Source organism: Chlorocebus sabaeus, chromosome 23 (assembly GCF_047675955.1).
Source record: "Chlorocebus sabaeus isolate Y175 chromosome 23, mChlSab1.0.hap1, whole genome shotgun sequence".
Lineage (NCBI taxonomy): Eukaryota > Metazoa > Chordata > Mammalia > Primates > Cercopithecidae > Chlorocebus > Chlorocebus sabaeus.
The window spans coordinates 52363144-52388630 of record NC_132926.1 but is presented as its reverse complement, the minus strand read 5'-3'; the positions used below and the strand labels follow the sequence as shown (position 1 = coordinate 52388630).

The window sequence follows — 25487 nt, the reverse complement described above, 5'->3', positions numbered from 1 at the left end:
ACACATGCACACAAAGATGCTTAGGTAAGGATGCAGTTTGTAATGGAGAGAAATGAGAAACAATAAAAATATTCATTAGGAGATGAACGGTCACCATGTAGTTGTTAAAAAATGAGGCAGATGCCTATGTTCTAACCTGAAGAGATCTATAAGACATGGCTGTTAGTTGATAGTCAGAAATATTGATACTTTATAATATGATTTGACATTTAAGGAAAACACAGTTTGTATACACACACACACGCACACACACACAGAAGTATATATTTTCAAACTCATAAAATTAGCTAGGCATGGTGGCGCAGGCCTGTAATTCCAGCTACTCAGAAGGCTGAGGTGGAAGGATTGCTTGAGCCCGGAAGGCAGAGGTTGCAGTGAGCCGAGACCGTACCACTGCACTCCTGCCTGGGCGACAGAGCCAGACCTTGTTTCAAAGACAGAAAAAAAAAGAGAAAGAAAATATAAACACAAAACTCCAAAGTGTAACTAGAAGTTACCTCTTAGGAGGGAAGTAGAATTGATGGCTGGGAGTATATCGATGAGATGGGTGAATATAACTTTTCTGCAGACATTTCTGGATTGTTTGACATAAGCATGCAGTCATTTATTACTTTTATGATTTATTTAATTAGAAAAGAAAAATGTACAAATTGTTTACGACCCAACTATTTTTGAAAAAAAAAAAAACTAGAAATATTTTATCACCATATATTATCAGTAAGAAACTGATTCCTTAGAGGGAATTTCTGTGAAATATCAGTTAATTGTTTACAGACTGTTCCAAATATTTCCTATAAGCTTAAACAAAGCATCAGAATTTGGGTCTGTTTTATTTTTTAAATATATACACAAAAGTACAAGAACCTGTGTATATCAAGCAAGCCTCCTGATATTGTGCTGAGTAATTTATTGCTTGAATCATAAAACTTTGCACCAACAATCATTTTTATCATCCCTGAAACACAAAAGCAGTAATATTAAGAGATAACCAAACATGAGTCCTCAAACGTCACATAACTTGTTCATCTTTAGTTTTTTAGCAATATAAAAATCTCTTTATTTTTATGATCTGGCACCTTCAATATTTTTCTGCTATGATTTTTTCCCTTGTATGTATAAACATAATTTGCCTTCTTGAAATCTTCAAAATAAACTTATTTTGGCAGTTAAAACTGTAATTACTAAACAAAAGTAAAATGTTTTGTTTTCCTATAATTGTGTTAATGATACTCTCTTAGAGGTTCTGTAATGCTTTGTATTTTGAAATAACTAATGAACCTCTCAGTTTTCCAGGCCTTGTGGGCTTCTTCAAATACTCATCTCTTCCAGCTGTTGTAGAAGCCATCGTGAAAATAGCTTCCAGCACTCTGCCATTGTGTGCAGGAGTGCTAAAATATTTGAATGCTTGCAACCTCGCACTAAACGTTGCTAGTTCAGTACATTGCTATCCAAGAGACAAAGCTTGGGATTTTGCAATTGATAACACTCTAGTGATATTAATCAAATTGTATAAATCTAGTTAATCTAAGAGTATATAATTACATCTGAGAAGGTGCTTACAGAATTTTATACTTCTGAATGATTTTTAACAAAGAGGTTTATATACTTTTTATGGACAGCATATTGCAAATTGAAAACAACTTGTTTTCTTCTCTTTTTATATTTTTTATATAATTTTCATATTTTGCAACTTACAATACAAATATCAATGTGTGGGCATTTACATTTCACAGAGATTAGTGGGCAAAATGATTTATTAAAAAATAATAAATGTATATATTTTACTTTCAGTACTTGCTAGGAATGAAAAGAGGGGAAAGAGACATTAAATACCAATTTACTAGAACTTTAGACTGTTTGGAAGGATTCTATGTAATGTATTTTAGTTATTTATTTTCCCAAATTGAGATTTTTGAAATTGCCATCATAATTTATTATTGGAAACAATGAAGACTGTAATATCCTAACATATCACAATGTGCATATGTACACAGCTTTTTGCCTTCCTTCCTCCTCTTCTCTTTTCCACAATATATGTACAAGATTTGATCAGAGGCTGATCAGACTCCTTTGACATCTTCACAGACCCCTTTCAAACGTGTGTTTTCATGAACTTCCTAGACATGTCCACATAAAAATTTGGGAGTATAGAACTATAATTAGTCTGTTAGGTCATGCACTGTCCTCAGGTGGTCTATATTACATAATTCCTTAGTACTTTTATAAATCAGACTGAATTAATAGATAAGACAATTTTTTAGTGTTTTCAACAATACATAACTTATTTTTTGAGGCTAAAAAATGCAAATGTTGTATGAAACTAATCATGCTGCTCTCCGTAATAACCCTAATGATATTTATGGAAAGCATCATTAGGATTATTTTACATATCTTATATAACATACTGTATAATAAACAAAACATTTAACACTTTCCTCATTGTTGAAGCACAGAACCATATAGAAGACACAAAAGCAGATACCCTCTAGTTTCATCCAGACATCTGCTTATCTGCAAGGTGACAAACTTTAAATATTATGCTATACTTTCTTCAAATTTCACTGATCTGTGTATGCAAATTGCTTTGCATATCTGTGTCCATTTCTCTTCATCTGCCAGATATGTTACAGTTTAAATGATGTACAAATCTAGGTCCCAGTCCTTTCCAGAATATTTTAGTCTGCTGTGAACTCTAGCCCAGTCTTTCAATGCCAGCTTGCTGCTAAATGGCCAACCAGGTATGATATGTACTCTGGGAAACATAAACACCCTTAAAGTAGGCTAAAACAATGTGACCAATTGAAGTTTGACGACTTTCACATTGGATTTTTTTTTTTTTCCATGAATGGCATAACATTTTTAAGTCCTTAAAACAAGTAAGTAATATAGAAGTTTTCACATGGTTTGTTTCTCCTTTTCCAATTTTTAAACTGCATCTTTGTACAAAACCCAAATTTATTTAATGAGAGCCTTAGCATATTGATCTTCTCTGAGTTGTTGATGTTTATTTTGTTTTTCAAGTTTAGATTAAAATCTTTTTGAATCTAAAAGAGGTTGAATTTAAATGTTGACATTATTAGATAAAATCTATGGGGACTAATCATTGTATTGCCTATAAAAGTAAAGCATTAATGGAGCCTACACAAAACTATATAGTGTAGTCTTCTTAATTCTCTTTTCTGAAAATAGCAATAAAAATATTTTAACAGTAAATTATAGAAACAGATGAATAAATATCAGAATGAACAGAATTTTGCTAAGAATTCTGAAAGTATTAACATAATGATACTTATAACTCTATTATTATTATAGTTAGCCCTTATTAAATCCTTAGTAAGGGCTATACATTGTGTTTAATGCTTCATTCAACTCATAAATAAACTGATAGGTAAATATGATTATCATTCACATTTTAGAAGTGAGCAAGCTGAGAATCAGAGCATTTCTGTAATTTCCTCAAAATCCTTTGTAAATTGTGTTGCCATTAAGTGTAGAAGTTCCTTTAGGGATAGGAAGATCAACTTACTCAACCGCATCATTATACAATCACTAATCTAAATGCTTGTAATCATACTTATTATTCTCAATATGATTTTGTTACTTTTACCATGTTTGCTATGACCATCATCTATTTGATTTTCAGGAATGAGGAGAAATTTTAATAACCGGTTCCCCGAATTCTAGCAACCATTCCTGGGTGACCATCAGCAATCTCTCTCACTGCTTTTGTTTTCAGTGAATGAAAAAATAAAATAAAAATTAAAAAGAGAATGACTACACTCCTTTCTCTTATTCCACTTATCTTTACCAGTTAATAGATACCAAGTAAAGTACAGAATAATTGGCATGAAATACAGAATTTCAGCATCTAATTGCCCACGTCTTTCAAACCAACTTGCTATAATGTTAATGGTTGAACTTGATGGGAATTCTTTCAGGGAAAAATAAAAATTTAAAAAAAAAAAACAAGCATAAAGGAAAGTGCTAAAATCAAACAGTATTTTTGAAAAATTGCAAAGTTAAAAAAATACCGAGTCACTGACATTTCATATAAAAATTACTAAATTTGCTAAAAATGTCTTTGACGTAGGACATTTATTTCTTGTTTCCATTCTTATTACTCTGATTTTTTTGTCCCTTTTAAATTATTATCTGTTTCTTAAATGTGTTGAATTTTCTTTCCTGGTTGTGCAACCTCGGATTCCCTACCCACTACCCTATCTCCATCACAAGAACTGAATTCTTAGTACTATAATAACAAATATTTGTGTACTGCTTTCCTGACAAGACTGTATCTGTGAGAATTGGGCAATTATATTACTATGACAAAAAAACAAGTGCCAACTTACTTTTGGTCTTTCCTAATTCCCCGTGTTTGTGGCTCTAGTAGACCTGATTTAATTGCAATTCCAGTGACATTATAGGCCAGAGAATGATTTTCAGTTGTGCCCTGATTTGTTCACCTAAGACATAACTTTTGGAATAGTGGTGTAAGGCTGGAGAATGTACCAGCAGGACCTCAGCACCTGAACATCTGGCCGGAGAGTGGAGCCTGTGGAGTCCTTGTAGCCGAACCTGCAGTGCTGGGATCAGCAGTCGAGAGCGCAAATGTCCTGGGTAAACTCAAAGTTCCTGGTTGGGGGAGGGCATTTCTTCAAGTTTGTAATGAAAAGGTTTTACTGACAAAGCATGTTGGAAAGCAAAAGAAGCCCCTCAAACTCTACTCACGTTGGAAAACAGAAAAGTCCTTCAAATTATTTATTTTAAATAAAAACTGCCTTTAAGAAGAAAATAAAGACCAACCCTTCTAAGAATAAATAATGAAAGCTACAAAAGGTTATTTCTTGAGTAAATCTATAAAATATTTCAATAAACAGGGAGATGTGTATTAGAAAAATTATGTGAACATTTACAGGAACTGGGAGAAGAGCAGAAGGATGATAAGAAAGAGAATGAGAACAAAATTAATGACAGCAAGAGCTAAGACTAATGAAAAACAGAAACATGCTAAGCACAGGTACAGACAGGAATTATTATGGGATCAGCTTGTTAAACCCCATTATTCCTAGAGGAATTCTAGGAAAGTGTGAGAAAGTCATTCCAGCTTGTGAGCTTTAAACTATTGGTGTAGAGGTCACATGCAGTTTTAAATAATTTATATGAATTTATTTAAAAACATCTCCTTAATAATTCTAAGAACCAGATTTCTTAATGGGCATTTGAAGGCTATATTCCCCTCAGTCTCTGCCCTTTACTCCAATTTATCATTTTCATGGCAAGTGGGCTTTTATTCCTCATGTATTGTGGAAGGTATATTGATCAAGGATTAGAAAATGTATATAGTCAAAGAAATAAATATATCTTGCTACTACTAACATTTAATGTGTCCAAGTTTTCAAAAGTAAATAAAATATAAAGGGTTATATATTATTAATATAGTGGCTTTTAATTTAAAAACTGGATAGTTAACATAAAAAATGTAAAACTGATTATTTGTACTTTCTTTTCTAGGCTAGGTTCTGAAGCAAGGGATTGTAATGGTCCCAGAAAACAATACAGAATATGTGAGAATCCACCTTGTCCTGCAGGTTTGCCTGGATTCAGAGACTGGCAATGTCAGGCGTATAGTGTTAGAACTTCCTCCCCAAAGCATGTACTTCAGTGGCAAGCTGTCCTGGATGAAGGTATGACCAACCAGATCACCACCATCTTTGTTAACTAGATTTCTAGGTTTGCCAAGTGTTTTTACAATAGTCAGATTATTTTACATATTATCTTCAAAATATTTCTGAACTTTAACTTTTTCTACCTGTACTGACATATAATAACCACAAGCACTGACAAAAATGTATTTTAAAAATATGAGGCGCTGTTACCCCATACCTATTAGAACAATGAAAATAAAAAGCAGTGACAGCACTAACTGCTGGTGAGGATGAGGAGAAACTGGATTTCTCAGGCATTGCTTGGTGGGATTGTAAAATCATGCAGCCACTTTGGAAAATATAGTTTGACAGTTTTGTGAATAACTAAATGTACACTAACAATATAGAAATCATACTTCTGAGTGATGGAATACTCCTCAGCACTAAAGAGGAGCAAACTATTAATACATGCAACATCCTGATAGATCTCAGAGCATTATGCTGAGTGAAAAATGCCAACCTCAAAAGGTCCCATGCTATATGATTTCATGTGATAATATTCTTGAAATGATAAAATTACAGAGATGGAAAACAAATTCGTACAAATTAGTGGTTGCCGGGGATTAGGGATGGTGGTGGGGAGAAGGATGGTTATTACTATAAAGAGGTAGCATGAGGAAGATCTTTGTGCTGATGAATAGTTTCAGACCTTGATTGCGGCAGTGGTTGCACAAATCTACAAATGTGATAAAATGGCGTAGAACTATACACACACAGGTACCAATGCCAGTTTCCTGGGTTTGCTGTGGTTCCATAGTTACTAAGGTATAACCATGGAGGGGAAACTGAGTGAAAGATATGTGGGAACTCTCTGTACTATTTCTGCAAGTTACTCTAAATATTTGATTATTTCAAAATAAGAATTTTAAGAAAACTGTATGCTGCCTTATCAGTTAAGAATGATATGCCAAGCTAGTTGATTCACATCTATAATCTCACCATTTTGGGAGGCCAAGGCAAGCAGATTGCTTGAGGTCAAGAGTTTGTAACTGGCCTGGGCAATATGCCAAAACCCTGTCTCTACCAAAAATACAGAAAAAGAAAATTGGCTGAGTGTTGTGGCATGTATCTATAGTCCCAGCTACTCAGGAGGCTGAGGTAAACCTCGAGGCAGAGGTAACAGTGAGCCAAAATGGTGCCACTTTACTCTAGCCTGGGTAAAGTGGCACCTGTATCAAAAAAAAAAAAAAAGATAATACTTGCCCGTGGTGAGTGGGCTGTGGGTGTGGGCTGAGTTGCAGTTACCAACAGTAGTGACAGATTATCTGATTTCATTGTTTATGATGCCACTAGTCTCTCTTTTCTCCCCTTAGTCAATTTGAACTTTGCTTTCCATCATTCCAATTACATTCTTCTCAATAACCTAAACTCCATTGGCTGTCCATTTCAGTGTCCCCATCTGATGAAACCCTTTTCTCAGAATAGCACCTACATACAAGCAGTAATGGAAACAGCCAAACAATGGGGCAGATTATTCCACTACTAGTGGTGGTGGGAGGAAATATAGCAGCCATCAGATTGATTACCTCCTTATTTCCTGCTATCAAAACACATTAGCCTAACTTAGGATACTTCATCTGCTTTCTGCTATATGGCAGAATTTTAATTCCTTCTTTCCAAGGCCAGTCCCTCCAGTTGTGGCCTTGATACCATCCCCATCTTCCCTTTTCAGCTATCTTATTGATTACCCCTACTTTCTCTCATATAGTTAATCTTCTCTGTTTTGGATCATTCACATTTAATTTTTTAACATATTTAAGACTCTCCCACTAAAACATAAAAACTTCCCCTCAAGATCATAGCCATCTTGCGCTGGTGCACCTACACATTTCTCTCCTCACAGACACCCTTCTCAAAAGACCTGCCTTGTATCCCAGCCCTGTGTTCTTCCCTTCAATCTGGATTCCACCAACACAAGTCTTTCTAATGTCATCCAGGAGTCTCATGGAAACAAAACCTAATGAATAGTTTCCCATCCTGTTCTTAGTTGACTCTTAAATACATTAAGGTGGCTGCCCACCCCCGTGGTTCTTGGAACACGCATGTGCCTTGCTTGGTTTCTGTGTTGTAACACTGACCTGGCTTTCCTGCTACATCTCTTGCGTGTTCTCCTTCTGCCTACTTCAAACACTATTCTGTTTTCACTCTGCATTTTCTTTTTAGGTGATCTTATCTGTTCCCATTACTTCAAATATGCAAATAATACATGAGTTTACATCTTCAACTAGATTTTCCATTTGAGCTCCAAACTTGTATGTACAACTCCCCTTGTTGATATATCTAATTGGATATTTGCAGGTTTAAGACCAAACTCATGATCATAACCCTTCCTATTCATGTCCATTTGATCCTCTAGTATGTCCCATCTTGTTGAAGGTAACACTTGCTTTTCAGTTGCACAAACTTGATCACCTGGTTTATAAGGATATTTCTATGGCCTGCCCCCTTTAATTTCTCCTGCCTCATCTCCATCATTCTCTTTTGTAGACTCCTATATGGCCAGGCTGACTTCCATTCCACCCCTTAGATACATCTGCTCTTTTATTTTTGGGCCTTTACACCAGCTGGGTTTTGGCATAATAAGCTTTCCTTCTCAAGCTTTGACATCGGTGTTTATTTATTTACCTTGAACATGTCTGCTGATTTTTGGGACTCAGTGTATGTCAGTTCCTCTAGGAAGAAAGAATCCCTCTGATCCTCCAAATTATGTGTGCCTTCCAAGTACCACACACACAACCTGTAATAGCACATTTTATTGTGTCTGCATTCCCTCTAATGTCTGTCCCTAGTGTATCATCTATTATATATTAAGTGTCCAATGAATATTTGTTAAATAAATTTGAATACATAGCCAGTAACTTTTTATTGTAAAAATATAATCAATATGACTGTTCACATCATGAAAATTTTCTGATTATTTGAGTCTTAATCCTGTTTCTACTTCCAACTGGCTGTGACAGTTAATAATGTCAAGTTTATTTGAAACCCATTTAATTATGTGTGAAATAAGATATAGAAAATAGGTGTTCTCCAAATTAAAAGAAAATCAGAGTTGGATATGCATCAATTTAAAACACTAAAGCTGTTAGAAATCACAATTAAAGGGACTTCTGACTCTTATAAAGTGATTTATATCATCAAATAATCCACAATAGCTATTTGTATAATCAGCAGGATACCATTTGTGATGATTTTGCAACACGTATCAATCAAACTCATCAGTCTGTATTTCAGATAAAATATACAACAGTCACTAGCCTACATGTATTACAGCACTATGGAAGAAATGGAAATATACAATTCTTTAAAAAACATCATCTTAATAACATGTGACACCTTAAAATACAAGTGGCTATATCTGTTATATAATACACGGATCCCTGCCTAGGAGAATTAAATGTGGGGTAGCAATGCAGCAGTGAACATTTATTTTTAGAGAAAAGACATGCGTGGCTTCAACATTCAGGTATTTCACATACTTTGTGTGTGCCAAAATTTGGCTGAAATCCATGTCTAATGCATATCTTGGAAACAGTTGGTCTCTTAAATCAAGACAGAGCCTGCCTGCCAAGTATGGCATGTTACATGGATCACTACAATGTCACAGCCTTGAGGGCATACTCCAAAAATGAAGAGTGGTATCAAATGTTTATGTCATCTGTACAGCTGAAGTCAGCAGAGTGTATTTGTAGTATGTTATAAAAGGAGAAATACAAAGACTTTTATCTGAATTTTTGCTTGAAATATGAATGGAATTTTCTAGGAGACTAACTCGTTTCAATATTATTTATTCATATATCTGGTTTGCTCTTCTCTTCAATGAAAACTACAGAAAGAGCATTATATATACCACTTTTAAAGTTTTGCAATTATAGCAGCTGTTTTTAAGTTCAAAGATATGACATAGTAAGCAGTCATTGAATAAACATAACCTACTTTGAGGTGTGAGAGCACACTGAAATGCTTTATTGCAGCTTATAATGGCATCTTAAAGGAAAATTTCAAAACCATGCACATTAAAGGCCATGTTCCAACTCCCCAAAATTGTTGAGAGCAGTATTCAGAAGCCACATGTGAAAACTGTTTGAAATGTTCACTTCTGAAGGCTCATTTAACTGTCTGTCTTCTCTTTGCAAAGTGATACCCTGTTCCTTGCCTCTGGCTGTTATTTGGTATTTATAGAATCCCATCAGCATACGTGGAACTTTACTGAAGACATAAGGGAAGATCAGTGTCAGAGACCGTAAACTTTTTTCCATTCTATTTATATAAGCTTAATAAACAGTAAAGGACCTGACTGGTGTCAAGCCAATAGAGTAGTAATGTAGCATGGAAATTGCTCTGAGGTTTCAGATTTGGATAATAGTATTACTGGTGTTACCAAATACTACAGCTCTTCTGTAGGAGTCTTAGAAATGGACACGACACTTTAAAAATATCGTGCCACATTCTGAGCCTAAAAGGCAAGTGTTTTAACCCCAAACATCCTATCTCATTGCTGAATGAGGCACAGTGAAGACTGGCAGCTGTTTGGGAATTATTTACCTGGGTTTATGGTTCTCAACCTAGATATTGTATACAACGACATGGTTTCTGCATAAGTGGTGAAGGGGACAGAGTTCTCCCAAGCCCATCAGCAGTTGCACATAACTATGGATGCTCTCATGGGATGGTATTGCATTTCAGAACAGTATTTCTGTTGCATTGTAGTAACAATCCTAGTAACAGAAATGTTTTTTACAAATGCAATTGTTACTACAATCCCAGTAATAGAAAATTTCATGAGAATTCTCATCTTAGAGGCTCTTGTTTCTCCCTTTAGACATTTTTTCAAGTAGAAAATGTCAACTTTGTAGAAATAAAAATTAGCGCATTGAAATTTAGAAGTAAGACATCAAGAAATAATTCAAGCATGAAGTAAATCTTAACCACGACTTAAAGATAGGTAGAATCCTGGTGCCTACTAAAGTTGAAGAGGATATCATTTCAAAAAAATATGATCATAAAATTGGGGTGTGCCAATTATTATTCAGGGAGGAGGTCTGGATTGTGTGTGCTAGATATGTTGAGCCATAAAATAACAAATGATACGTTTTAAGGTAATTTGAAGCCAGATTTCTTAGAGGATTAATATTCATTGAACGTCTCCAGGCACCTAATGTTTTACACATAGAAATCTTCTAATGTTGTCTACTCTAACATTACATTACTTAATTAGCATTGAATTATATTTTTTACTCAATAACCATTCTGAAAAATGAAGCTTAAGATAAAAATATGTATGCAGTAACTTTTTCTCATTTCTTTTTATCCATTCTGTATGTAGAAAAGCCTTGCGCCTTGTTTTGCTCTCCCATTGGAAAAGAACAGCCTATTCTTCTATCAGAAAAAGTGATGGATGGAACTTCTTGTGGGTATCAGGGATTAGATATCTGTGCAAATGGCAGGTGCCAGGTAAGACATTCCAAAAAGAAGAATTTGTACGTTGAAGGAAAATTGTGGGACCATTGAGCAACTTCACAGTATGGTTGAAAGCTTTGGACTAAGATTCAAAAGAGACTGCTATAGTCCTGCCTTGACTGTGACCTTCAGCAAGTCTGATTTACTTTGAAATCTCATTTTTTCATGTGTGTAATGATGGGTTTGATTTGATACTCCATAAAATCTATTACTAACTGAAAGAATCTGAGATTTTGGCCGGGCGCGGTGGCTCAAGCCTGTAATCCCAGCACTTTGGGAGGCCGAGACGGGCGGATCACGAGGTCAGGAGATCGAGACCATCCTGGCTAACACGGTGAAACCCCGTCTCTACTAAAAATACAAGAAAATCAGCCGGGCGAGGTGGCGGGCGCCTGTAGTCCCAGCTACTCAGGAGGCTGAGGCAGGAGAATGGCGTGAACCCGGGGGGGGGGGGGGGGGGGGGGCGGAGCTTGCAGTGAGCCGAGATCGCGCCACTGCACTCCAGCCTGGGGCACAGAGCAAGACTCCGTCTCAAAAAAAAAAAAAGAATCTGAGATTTTGGTTGTGTAATATACATATTACAGGTTTAAACTTGGAGCACTTTGGACATTTTATATCAAAATATTTCAGACCAAAAATTCAAGCACTCTAGTTCTCCATGCCTTGTGTCTAAGACTGAGGCATGAGGCAAAAATCAATAAAATTGACCTTGTAACTCATATTCAAGTATCCTCAATATACTTGAATCAGATGATTTTTAAATGCATATTCAACTTTCTTAGAATAAACATTTTATTTGCTTTTCTCTTTCTTTTAAAAAATTTCCATTCACATGCATGTGTGTGTTTTTCATCTATGTTTAGAAAAAGATAGAATTCCTGTTAAAGTGATTATGAAGAGCATAGTGGAGAGATCAAAGTGTAGAAGTGAGCAGTTGCTAGTCATGGTTCTCCCACTGTCTCAAGTTGACATTCCCTGGAAGATCAATATGTGCAAAATTTAATACCAAGTGTTTTCATGATCATCATCTATGTGGAGATAAGGAAAAGGCAGGTTTGGGCACATGGTGAAATCAGGCTCTGGTGCAGTCACAAGACCTTGGCTGACCCCGTGGGAAGCACTTAAACTGGCATGGGGCTTGTTACATGAGGGTTGTTACCATTTTGGGTGAGAAAATCAGGCCATTTACTCTCAGCATCTACTATTGTTTGGATACAAACTACCCAGGAAGTGGCTACAACCTTGGGGAAAGCAGGTTTCCTTAGTCTAGATAGTTTCTGATAAACCTTCCAGAAGCAGGAGAAAAATAAATCCTTTAGCAATGAAAGAGGTTGCTGAGTGGAGTGGCACTGAGTCCATGACAGCCTTTAGGAAACTGTTACTGGGCAAATCACTTAAAATATATTTGCATGCATTAATTAATCTGTAAAATAGTTGGTAGACCATTGGTCATTGACTTTGTGCTATACACACTCCTTTGAGAATTTAATGAACTTTTTTTCCTCAGAAAAATGTACAACTGAATGCACACATACACATATACATATACATGCACACAAATGCCAAAAATTGAAAACAATTTCAAGCAATGAATGGATCAATCCATGGTCCAATAGAAGCGTATGCACTTCTGGGTAAGAAGCTGGGAACAACACAAAACTTAAATGCTTTCCCAGCTCTGAGATTCTGTATTTTGCCAGTAGGCTATAAGGTTTAAAGCATAGAATCATGTAAAACCATTGGCATAAGAAGCAGTCTTTTGACTATATATTAATTTCTTTTATTCTTTAACAGAATATGGCAATTACCAAAATGTAGTTTTTCATTAAAAAAATCTATATTTTATTTGATTTATATAATTTAAAGATGTTTTACGTATACATATTTTGTTTTCAGATATGCTCTACTAGTGAAGCCTTCATCTCATCATTATATGTAAATCTGTTAGATTATTGTATGTCTTAAATGAATTTATTTTTTAAATTGTGTATGTCAAATATAATAGCCTAAATTGCTATGCTTTTTACTTAACAGTATTGTATAAGCCAAATCCTTTACAAAGTCCCTGGGTAAAAATTAAAATTAAAGCAAAAACAACAAAGATTTTGCACAAATACTATGTGGACCTGATGATTATAATTAAATTAGAATTGTTTGAAATGGATTGTGACTTATAATGGCATTAAAACACTTCAAGATTCTGGCTTTTTAATTAAAATGCTTCATTTAGTCTTTCAATACAATTGAAAACATGCCTCTAGTTTTTCTGACAACCCTTAGCAACTGGGGGTTTGACTAGAGTGTTTTATCACTGAATATGTAGCACCAAAGCTGAATACAGCATTACAGACTTAGTGAATGAAAGGCAATCAAAAGCAGACAACTTTCTCTGGTGACCCATTTTGGTTCTGTGACATTTCTCTTACTGAAAATGATAAGGAAGGCTGGAGCCTGTATGATCATGTTATTTGCGTATCTCCCGCACACCAGTGGTACCTCAGGTACTTGCTACCAGTGACGTGGCACTGCCTCTTCAAAGTACTTCATCTTCAACTTTTGGATTTATATGAGCATATTTTGATATGTGTGGATACTTAAAACTACCAATTATAAGATACAAAATATTTATCTTTTATTTTTAAAATATATGATTATTGACCTGTAGTATATATGTCTATTCCTTACTTTTACTTTGGATTTACAGACCTTGTAATATCCTAGTTAAAGGATTGGGAAAAACTAAGAAACTGCTAAGTACCAACTTATTTTGTAGTTGAACTATTATTTACTGTTTTCTTACCATTTGCCAAGAGGCAATCTGGGTACCACGGATAGAGCAATAAAGATACTTTTATCATTTCAAAAACACTCTAGCTCTCCTCAACTTTTTCCCCATTTGAACATGGAGAGACTTTTCTTCTCAACACAGGACTCCCAGGTCAGGCTCCTGCTTAATGTTCTCTTCACATACTTGGTTGTGTTCTGAGCATTTCCTGTGATGGCTACTTCTTTCATCTAGACATTCTCTTTATTTCTCCCTGAATAAGCTTTGACTTGCTGATCAGAGTTCTGTGCTAACACTTTGTACCTCTTGACACTGATAGGACCCCCTTGACAAAAGGAAGGAATGCTGTATTGTGCAGTTTTAATGTGACTTTTGCTCCCAGCATATCCATCCTGCAGCTGCATTTAATAATCTGCTAGCTTCCCCCACCCCAACACCAGCAGCCCCAGTCACAAAGATTCTGTTTTTCTTTCCGTTGCATTTAATATTTTAAAATTTCCTCTAAAATAATTGGAACCTATTATAAATGGATGTATCATCAGTCTCTGTTCCAAATCCTTCTTGATTAGGAGGAATTGTGTAATACTACCATTTATTTCTGACAGTACTGACATACTAAATTCTGCCCTTTGAGTATGTACAACTTTGCCTCATCAATGGGAAGCAAACATTATTTACAAGAAAAGAGGCAATTGATTGGGCCTTAGAAGATTCATATTAACAAAATTCTTCTGGGAGCTTATAAAAATTAATTTCCCAACTGTTCATGTTTTCTTAAAGCAACCATGGGTTGTGAGGAGTTCTTACTCACATTCATGTGCTAGCTGCCAAAGAAGATAGGGATAAAATAAACTACAGTTGATTTATGAACTGTAGTAAAAAATAAACAGCTATGCTCAGTTTTCCAGAAAGTTAATATTTACCATTTAACACTTACTTTACAATCACTTTAAAAGTTAAGCCATCCATATAGTGAAGTATATCTGTTCTTTGTTGAGTAGAAGGAATTAAACTAATCATGTTGCATTTAATAGAAATGTGATTTCCTTTGGGACTTACATACATTACATTTTTCTCAATAATATTTTTTCCAAATTATGGTGTAATTTAATACTTACTATAAAAGATACTCTATGCTGGTCAGAGTGGCTCACACCTATCATCCTAATACTTTGGGAGGCCAAGGCAGGCAGATTACTTGAGCTCAGGAGTTCAAGACCAGCATGAGCAACATGTTGAAACCTTGTCTCTACAAAAAAAAAAAAAAAAAAAAAAAAAACACAAAAATTAATCCAGCTTGGTGACACCTGCCTGTAGTCCCAACTACTCGGGAGGCTGAGGTGGGAGGCTGGCTTCAGCCTAGGAGGCAGAGGTTGCAGTGAGCCAAGATGGAGCCTCTGCCCTCCAGCCTCGGTGACAGAACCAGACCCCATCTGAAAGAAAAAGAAAGATAGAAAGATAGATAGAAAGGAAGAAACAGAGAAAGAGAGAGGAAGGTATGTAGGTAGGTTAGCTCTCATCACTATCTTGGTAATTTTACAGATTATGTTATTTGACATTGGCTTGTTGCATTAGCTTGCACCAGAGAATATGACATTTTATAATATGACATTTTATAAGTTTTACAATGAAATATATCTGGTTTATAGAGACTATGTTTGTCCCAAATTAGTAGTAAAACAAAAAAAGAATACCTCTATTTATGATGTGCTGTCATTCTCTTGTTACAGAAAGTTGGCTGTGATGGTTTATTAGGGTCTCTTGCGAGGGAAGATCATTGTGGTGTATGCAATGGCAATGGAAAATCATGCAAGATCATTAAAGGGGATTTTAATCACACCAGAGGAGCAGGTAATTTTTCTTTATTTTTTCATAAATATTAATCCCTGCAATCTTTGGGGACACAAATTACATTGAATTTAACTTAAGAGATTATAGTTCTAATTCTATTGAAGACTTGCAATGGGTTTTAAATTATTTTTGTGATGACATACAATACATGTGATATGAGCCAAAAATCCTAAGAAGCCCATTTCCCAATAATGAAAATATGAAGTCATCTGTTGTACATTTAATAAGTTAGAAGAGCAAGGGAATAATCTAATTTGCATTGGCTAATGTTATCAGGTTTCTACAGACCTTATTCTCCAATGCAAAGAATGATGTCTACTGGTAAATAATGATTTGTAACAGCCTAAAGCAACCATTGAGAATAGTAATGTTCAGATTTTCAGCTTTCCATCTTTATTTTTTTCTTAATGTTTTTGCTACATTATCAGGGAGTACATTTTTGGAAACAGAGGGTCCATGACAGTGTAGCATACAACCAAGAGGAGCCAGAAGATGTGAGATAATGTTCCAAATAGATTTAACAGCAGAGTTCATCCTTTCTTGTTTTCTCATCTATAAATACTAATACTCAGTGAATGTGAGATTGAAATTATGAATGATCTACATAGTATGCATTTAAGGTAATTTACAACAAAATATGATATTGTCTTTACTGAAATATAATGATCCCAAATGTGGTTCATGTACAGAAAATGCTTTATACTCAGGATCTTAAGCTTACTGGAAAGAAGCAAACATTTTCTGTGTTTACATTAGTCTGTTACCTGGGCATGTGTCTTGTACCCTTAATATTGGTATCTATTTTCATGATTGATATACTTATGTCAAATATACTCTTTTCTTTTTAAAATTATACTGTACTTTTTGAGACAGCATGTCACTCTGTTGCTCAGGTTGGAGTGCAGTGGTGCATGGCTCACTGTAGCCTTAACATCCCATGCTCAAGCAATCCTCCTAACTCAGTCTCCCAAGTACCTGGGACTAGAGGCATGCACCACCAGGCCCAGATAATTTTTTTTTTAATTTTGTTTTTTGTAAAGATGGGTCTCACTATGTTCCATAGATTTGTCTCAACTCCTGGGCTCAAGCAGTCCTCCTACCTTGGCATCCCAAAGTGCTGAGATTATAAACATGAGCCACTGTGCAAACTCTAAATACGCTGTTTTCATCATTGATATGCTTATATTACATATACCAACATTTTCCTAGTTTAAATTTCTTTTTGAAAAGAACAAGAATTCTGAGCCTAATACATAAATTAATTTTAATACAAAGAACAGGCCATTTATGTTTGAGTAATCAAGAAAACAGTTCATTCTAGATAAAACAGTCCTTCAGAAAAGAAAATTAGTCACAGTCTTCTAAAGTATGAATGTAAATTGTTTGCTAGGCCTAAACAGAATAAAAGATAAGTGAGCCTGAACATCTTAAAGCCCGGAAATGAGTAGGGCCTATGGTAAATTGCAGATCAAACTCGCAGTCTTCAAAGTGGTGAAAAAGGTGATAGGTCTCAAACATCAAAAATCTGCCAGCACTCATTTAGAAAAACATAAACAAACAAATACTTAGCTGAAACAGGCTCTCAGACTTTCAACTAGGAAATGTAATTATAATAAGCTTTTTCCGCCTGATTGTGATGGCAGAAGTTTTTTTTTTATAGTGCAGAAATTCAAAAAAAAATTGAAAGACTAAAGAAATTTAAAGATATTAGAGTTTTAAAGAATATTCTTTCATATTTATTTAGTATGCCTGGAAACAGTTCACAGAATACAGATGCACACTTAGCACTGATGCCTTTATTTAATTGTAACACTTCATACTTCCACTAAGCATAGAAAACAGAAATACCATTAAAAATCAGTGACTCTTTTTATTCTGACTGTAGTTATGTGAATATATATTTTCCCAGATTTTTATTTCAAATCCCCTTTTTATTCCACTTTAATTTCTACTTTTGTTCACTGTAGGTAAGTTATATTAAAACTTACCTACCATGTTTATTTGGAAAACATCAGCAGTGCCTAATATCGTACAAATATTAAAGGTTAGTAAGGCCACTTTCTTCCTTACAACTCTGTTAATTTCACATTGCTCACAGGGAAGAAACCAGAATTCTTAGCTTGGACCTTAAGGTCTACATGTGTTGTCCCTGTCTGTCTCTCCAGTCTCCTGTCACACCAAGGTCCTCTTCCTTCTCTGAGTCCTTACAGGTGCTTACACTGACCCTGCCCCTACTGCCACCCACCAGCCTCTGCCACACACACCCACATCTGGAATTTCCAAATCTGTATCGATCAGCTTTCTCTTGGCTTTGATGGATGAATTCCTAGATATCACGTAGTTCTCAGTTCAAATATCATTTATTTAATGAAGTGATCCCAGAAGTGATACCTCCTATGGCTAGTGACTATTTTAGTGATGTTTACCATGTTTATATCCATATCGTTTAGCTCTAGTCACATTTATAATTTTATGTTCACTTGTCTTTCCTATGCCATTAGGCCTTAAGCTCGATGAGAAAAAAAATATGCTATTTTTGTTTAACACCATATTTGTAATTATCAGCATAGTATGTGATCCATTAATATTTGCTAGTTTAATAATGAAATGCTAAATTTGTATAACGTTCTATTTTAAAAATTCTGCATGAGTTATTAATTCTATCACAGTCACCATCTACTTGTGACTTCAGGAATGTTGTATTTATTTCTCTTGAGACGATTTTATCCCTATAGCTATGTACTTCCTAGAATTTTTTAAAGGCCATGCAGCCCTCTTTGTCCAGGTTAGCCATGCACGTTGAATATATTGTATGAGTAACACACGTGCAGACACACATGGGTATTTTCAGTCCCTGTGCTCTACTTAGAGTTTGCTAAATCATTTTTGTTGGAGCTGGAAAATAAATTCAAGAAGCATTTTTTTTTGTTTTTGTTTTTGTTTTTTTTCTTAGTACTTTATCATGTCTTCCATTGTAATTTGCCTAGCTAAGTGATACATTTTTAGAGGAATGAAAGGCAAATTACGTATTGGCCAGTTGTTGAACTGCATAGTTATCAGTATATACTAAGAAGAAAATGGGCATAACATGTTTTATTCTTTGTATAAGAAAATGAAGTATAAGGAGGACATGCTGTAAGAGCTTTTGTGTGTGTAGTTGTTTGCCACAGCAGTGGGAGATTCCTAGTGTTAACTATTTTTTTGTATTTTAGGAAATAGTTGCAGTGAATTATAGCAGGAAGTGAACAGGAGAAACAGACAGACCTGAGTTCAAAGCTTGGGTCAACTAATTACTGACAATGCAGTGTTGGAAAGTGTGTTTTTTCCTCTATCTTTATTTTCTCATCATATTAAATTAGAAGTGTAATATCCACCTTGGAGACTATAATTATGCTTAAAATTAATAATTTATGTAAAGTAACTATAATAATGATTAGCACATACAGTTTTTCAAAATATGGCATTTGTTACTTCACTGTTACCGTGAAGATGAAGAATGATATCAACATTTTAAGATGGCTGAATGGGATCTCTGGTTATAAAATAGGATGTTATTGTGTGTAAAGTGCACAAGAGGATCAAATTTACAATATTGACTTCACTGGCTTCATGATCCAACTTCTAAGCTTCTAAGTCAGTACACTGTTAATTGTGCCAAATGGCATATTTACTGAAAGTATTTAACTCCCAGTCATTGGCTTTCTCTCTTCATATGTGTTTGATTAATATTTTTCTACCTCTCTTCTTGAAAATCAGTCTAACCTTTCCTTTAGGTCATCCCAACTCAATAAAAGAGAATCACTGTAAATATAGCTATAAAGTTAGATATACCTATAGCTCTAATATATAACATACCTCAGAGAGTACCATTAAACTCAAACAAGAATTTGCACATACTAGCTCTACTTTGTTATATCTACTCTTCTTTTTTAATATTCTGAAGTTCAATATCTGCTCCCAACACTTTGCTGAATTCATTTGCTTGGAGATTAACAGTTATCTCTTGACTGGAACACTCAGAAGACTCTCTTTGGCCACCTTTCTCTTTGATGCCTCATGTTTGACATACAGCTTTTGACAGTTCACCAGCAATTCTTCTTGAGGTATTCTCATCCATAGGGTCCCACTTCCCAAAACAGACCAGATGTCCTCCTTCTCCTTCTCCTTCTTCTTCTTCTTCTTTTTTACTTTTTATTTTTGAGACAGAGTCTCACTCTGTCACCCAGGCTGGAGTACAGTGGCACAATCTCAGCTCACTGCAACTTCTGCCTCCCAGGTTCAAGTGGTTCTTCTGCCTCAGCCTCCTGAGTTGCTGGGATTACAGGCGTGTGCCACCACACCCAGCTAATTTTTTGTATTTTTAGTAGAGACGGGGTTTCACCGTGTTAGCCAGGATGGTCTTGATCTCCTGACCTTGTGATCTGCCTGCCTCGGCCTCCCAAAGTGCTGGGATTACAGGCGTGAGCCACTGCGCCTGGTCCCATTCCTCTATCTTTTTTCCCGATTTATTTTTATCACTTTGTTAAAAACTATGACTGTCACCAAAGTTGAGTCCTTGATTTCTCTTCTTGATTTTCTCCACTTATTTCCATGCCTTAACTTGGTGATTCTGCAAGGATATCTCGCAAAGCTACGTCAGTAGCGTGACCTTTCTCTAGATTCCACATGTTACAGGGTTCTTACTGGATGGTTTTACTAGTGTGTTGTACCATTTTGTTAGATACAAATTGCAAAACCAAATTTATTCAGTTATTAGCAAAACTAGATGATTTCTCTCTTGACTTTCATGTTCCTGTAAATGATGCCCCATTCTCACATAGCTAATAATAAAGCATTGTGTTCAATATTTATTATGCCCACTTTCTTTTGGTTACTAAGTTCAGAAAATTTTTTCTACTGAGTATCTTCTGGATTTTCTCCCTTAGCCTCCACTACTCCTGGATTTTACCATTAGTGTCCTGACACTGTCACCCACAACTATATCCCTGTTCATCTTGGATATCACTGTTAGACAAAGCCTCTCGAAGCCAGGATCCAATTACCAAGATCCTTGCTATAGAATGTTCGATAGTTTCAAAATGATAAATTCATTCTCCTGGGCATGCATTTAAACTCTCTTTAATAAAGCCACTCTCTTACATCTTCTCATTCCATCAGAATTATTTCATTCAAGTACCAGTAACCACACCACATATCCCTTACTCTTCCTTATACACAGTGAACTCATCCTTTTTCTGTATGTATCTGAAGCCTACCCATTCTCCAAAGGCAGTTCATCTGTTTACTTTTTTGTGAAGCTTTCCTTTATAAGTTGTTCTCTCTTCTGAATCATAGTGATTCTGTCTGATGACAGTGTTTCCCAAGTATGAGTAATGTTTAACAGGGAAAAAAAAATCCTACCTCTGTGAATAAAAATAGCAGTGAAGCCTTGAAGGTAGTAGCTTAAACAACTCTGGTTTATAATCTTCAGCAGAGAATTAACCATATCATTTTGCATATTACCTTTTTAACATGATATTTGCCATTGTATTCAACTCATTTATATAAGGTAGTTATGCCTGTCTTTCCAATTCAATTATAAGCTCACTGAAGGCAGAAGTCACATACCTGACTTCTATGTGCAAATAGCCATTATGCATTTGTTTCCATTTTAATTGCTGCGTATTTTGTTCATGTGAAAAAGTGACAGTGCTTTTATGTTTAGTGTTACTAAGAATGGCTTAGTGTTGCTGAAATGTGCAATTCAATAGTTAAACAAACTGTGTTCTTGAATAGAAATTATGATTCTAAAAGCACATGGCACTACTTCCAGCCACTGCCACCAGGTGGGGTATATGCTACCTTTTGGTATATGCCAAATATCTAAATATTCTCAGGAAGATGAATAATTAAAAAATAGGAGACAATTCTGGAATTAGGTCTTGTGCCTTTTTTTAAAGCTTAGAAGGTAGACTTTTATAAGATACATGGATCTGCATAGAACTACTAAGAACAATATTTTAATATAATTGGAAAATAACTATTCAAGCAAAGGTAGGCATCTGTTCTCACTATTCTGCACTAAGTGAAACTTGAGTCTGTATTTTTCTACACATTTTCTCTTATCTCACTCTACCTTATTATTTTATTTCTCTTCAAGCATTATATCCCTAACATCTGCTGAAAAATGTTTCCTGAGAAGCACCTAATTTTGCCTTGGATCTAGCTGTCTGACATCTTCAGAGATGACCCTAGACTGCTTGGTGTGACCTAACACTTTCTGTCTCCAGCATCAGTTTCAAAACCCTTTGTTAATATCCTCCAGAAAATGCTTGGTCTCTCTTGTCCTATACTTCAGTACTCCAGGGATTTAGTCCAGGCCTGCTATATTTTCTCCAGCTATATATTCTTTTTCCCCATACTTTCTAACCTAAAGAAGTTCCCACAACAAAATCTGAGGTTTTCTGTTCTATTTCACGATCCACTGTGTTTCTAACCAGGCTGTTCCACTGGGTTTTTTCTCTCCTCACAATTCATAAGGTATCAATGAGCTTTTTTTGTTGTTTTACATAAAATAAAAGTGCCTGTTTGTCCTCCATAGTGCTGTAGGCTCAACATCTTTCCAAGAAACTTCACTAGAAATCATGACAGCTTTTATATATAAAAATTTTTCTTTCCGTAAGTACTGAAATATCATAGCAATAACCAAAACCAAAAGGAAAACAAAAGTCAAGTCAATCAAGAAAAGAGATTTTGAAGGAACTCAAGATTTATTTCATGTTTTATTGACCCTTACAGGTTATGTAGAAGTGCTGGTGATACCTGCTGGAGCAAGAAGAATCAAAGTTGTGGAGGAAAAGCCGGCACATAGCTATTTAGGTAACCTGTGTTACAGACACAGAGAAGATCCACGTACGAGCCCAACTCCCTGCCCTGAGAGTTCTATGATGAGGAGGAAGTCAATCTGTTTCTAGTTTTATGTTTGAACTTCCCAGGAACTATCTTTTGTCATATTAAGTAGGAATATTTTTCCTTCTCTCCCAAGGACTTCCCAGGAGCAAAAGCAATCTGGTTGTCTGTATGTTTTTGAGGGGTAAAAATTGCTTCCACATGTTAGTCCAAGATAAAAAAACAAAACAAAACAAAACAAAAACCTCATTGAATGATTTGGGTATGATTTATATTCATATATATTCCATAACTATATTTATTTCACATATATACATACATTCACACACACACATATACATATTAGTTGCATTTATAAATGAATTTATGTGTATATATATAATGATAATTTTATCAGGAAATCTTGTGGCATTTTTGAAGTAATGTTCTACATACTAAAGGACTTGATTTTTTAATGGAAAAGGGTTCTCTCTCTTGCCTCATTTTAGGAAAACTCACCTATGAAGAAAATATTTTTAAAATTTTTAACTATTATGAAAAGTACTGTATCAGTTATTTTAATCATTTAAGTAGGTCATTTCATGATTTTTAAATATATGAAAAAAAAGTTGTCAAAATATACATGCTCATATGTTAAAAAAAAAAAGAGTTTCAATCTAAATCTTGTGAAATGAGGTTTTATCTGGCATCCAGAGATAAAAGGACCTACTATGATGATGTCAGGCAGAAGACTAAATAATTTTCCAGAATTGTAACACTGTGTTTGTATTATCTTTACACACACACAAAAAGCTCTCAAGCCTATTTTTTGTAACAAAAATAATGTCCTGCCTATTTTTTCTTAAATGAGCAATAATGTCCCAATAAGGAATCCTTTGTACATAAAAACAACTCAGCTTACATGATTGTTTCTACTCTGCAATATCAAAAATACACAATCTACACTCAGATTGAAGTTTTTTCAATAGAAGTTTTTTCTAGGAGTAGAAAAATTTGAGGAAAGGGGACAGTAAAAGGAACTCTTTATCATGTGACACACTCATTACCAATTATTACCATTTGTTCCCAATATATGCATTGGTATTTAATCTATTTTACCTACTATGGTACAAATAGATCATACAGGATTTTCAAATACAGATTAAAAGTCCTGATACCCAGTTTTTAGAGACACTGGCCATAATCTAGACAATTTCAATACATTCATTCAATAACAGACAAGTGGTTATTACACTTGCATGTATGTTTTCTTTTTTCCAAGCTATAAAGGAATATAGATATCTCATAGGAATTTTGTCAATTATACAAAATTCTGAATTATAGTATGGGTTATAGTAACCTGACACATGTGACTGAATAAGCCAGGCAATATTACAAAGGTGACATCTTCATGCTGTCTCCAATTTCTTACCTCCCAGTCTCTTTAACCAATCCAGTCCTGTTTCCTGTCTCCCTCTACAGTAAATGCCTTTTTTAAGGTCAGCAAATGCCCTCTATGTTGACAAATCTAATGTTACTTGACCTGTAAACAGCATTTAAAACTGTTGACCTCTCCTCATTTCATTAAACACTTATAGGACCACTGGATGCCCCTTACTGGTCTCTTTTGTGAGGTCTTCAGCCTCTTTATGTTTCCAAATGTTCCCATACTATAGGGTTCAGGTCTGGGTCCTGATCTTTTCTCTGCTATATTCTCTCCCTAGGGAATTACATCCAGCTCTATTGTTTTACACATTTATTTTATCAAAAGTTTCATAGGTACCTCAGAAATTATAAGTCTGATATAGTTTGGATGTTGTCTCTTCTAAATCTCATGCTAAATTCTGATCCTCAATATTGGAGGTGGGGCCTGGTGGGAGGTGATTGGATCATGGGGACGGATTTCTCACAAGTGGTTTAACACGATCCTCTTGGTGCTGTCCTCATGATAGTGAGTTCACATGAGATCTGATTACTTATAAGTATGTGACACGCACCCCCCACCCTCCTGCCCCTTGCTCCCTCTCTCCCCATGTGAGATGCCTGCTCAAGCTGCACTTTCTGCCATGATTGTAAGCTTCCTGAGGTGCTCATCAGAAGACAAGCAGATGGCAGCACCACACTTCCTGCACAGCCCACAGAACTGAGAGCCAATTAAATCTATTTTCTTTATATACTACCCAGTCCCAGGTGTTTCATGATAGCAGTGCAAGAACAGCCTAACAGAAAGTCCAAAATCAAAAGTCCAAATAAAAAATTTGATTTCCACTCCATGCTAAAACCTCTTCTTCCTTTGGTGTTCTCCACTGCAGTGAATGTCACTGCATTAGTGTCCTATGCCTACTATAACAATTACTGCAAACTTGGCTACTTAAAACAATGAAAATGTATTCCCTCATAGTTCTGCAGGCCAGGAGTCAAAAATCAGTTTCACTGGACCAAAAGTCAGCGTTTGCAGTGTTACACTATCTCTGGAGACTCTAGGAGAACATCTATTCCCTGTATTTTCCAACTCTGGTGGCTGCCAGCATTCCTTCGCTTGTGGCCTTGTCACTCCATTGTCTGCCTGCATGGTCTCATTGCCTTCTCCTTTCCTTCTGTGTTCAAATTTTCCTCTTCTTCTCTCTTGTAAGGATACATGTGATTGTACTTAAGGCCTACCTGGATAATTCAGGATAATCTCCCATCTCAAGATCTTCAACTTAATATCTGTAATTTTTTTAAATGTGCCACAGAAGGCAATTATCTTAATTTGTACTGCTATAAAAATGCCATAGATTAGGTAGCTTATGAACAACAGAAATGTATTGCTGATAGTT

The 25487-nt window shown here is 35.4% G+C and overlaps 1 protein-coding gene across 2 annotated transcripts in view; it reads left to right on the top strand.

The window, feature by feature from the left end:
• The window catches only part of ADAMTS19 (ADAM metallopeptidase with thrombospondin type 1 motif 19), a 286825-nt gene that overhangs the window by 189822 nt on the left and 71516 nt on the right, over window positions 1-25487 (top strand). For both annotated transcript variants that reach the window (XM_073010715.1, XM_008014319.3), the window contains exons 12-16: window positions 4487-4617; window positions 5512-5684; window positions 11032-11159; window positions 15681-15801; window positions 22579-22659. In XM_073010715.1, coding sequence (XP_072866816.1) covers window positions 4487-4617; window positions 5512-5684; window positions 11032-11159; window positions 15681-15801; window positions 22579-22659 — 634 coding nt within the window. The remainder of the gene's footprint in view (window positions 1-4486; window positions 4618-5511; window positions 5685-11031; window positions 11160-15680; window positions 15802-22578; window positions 22660-25487) is intronic.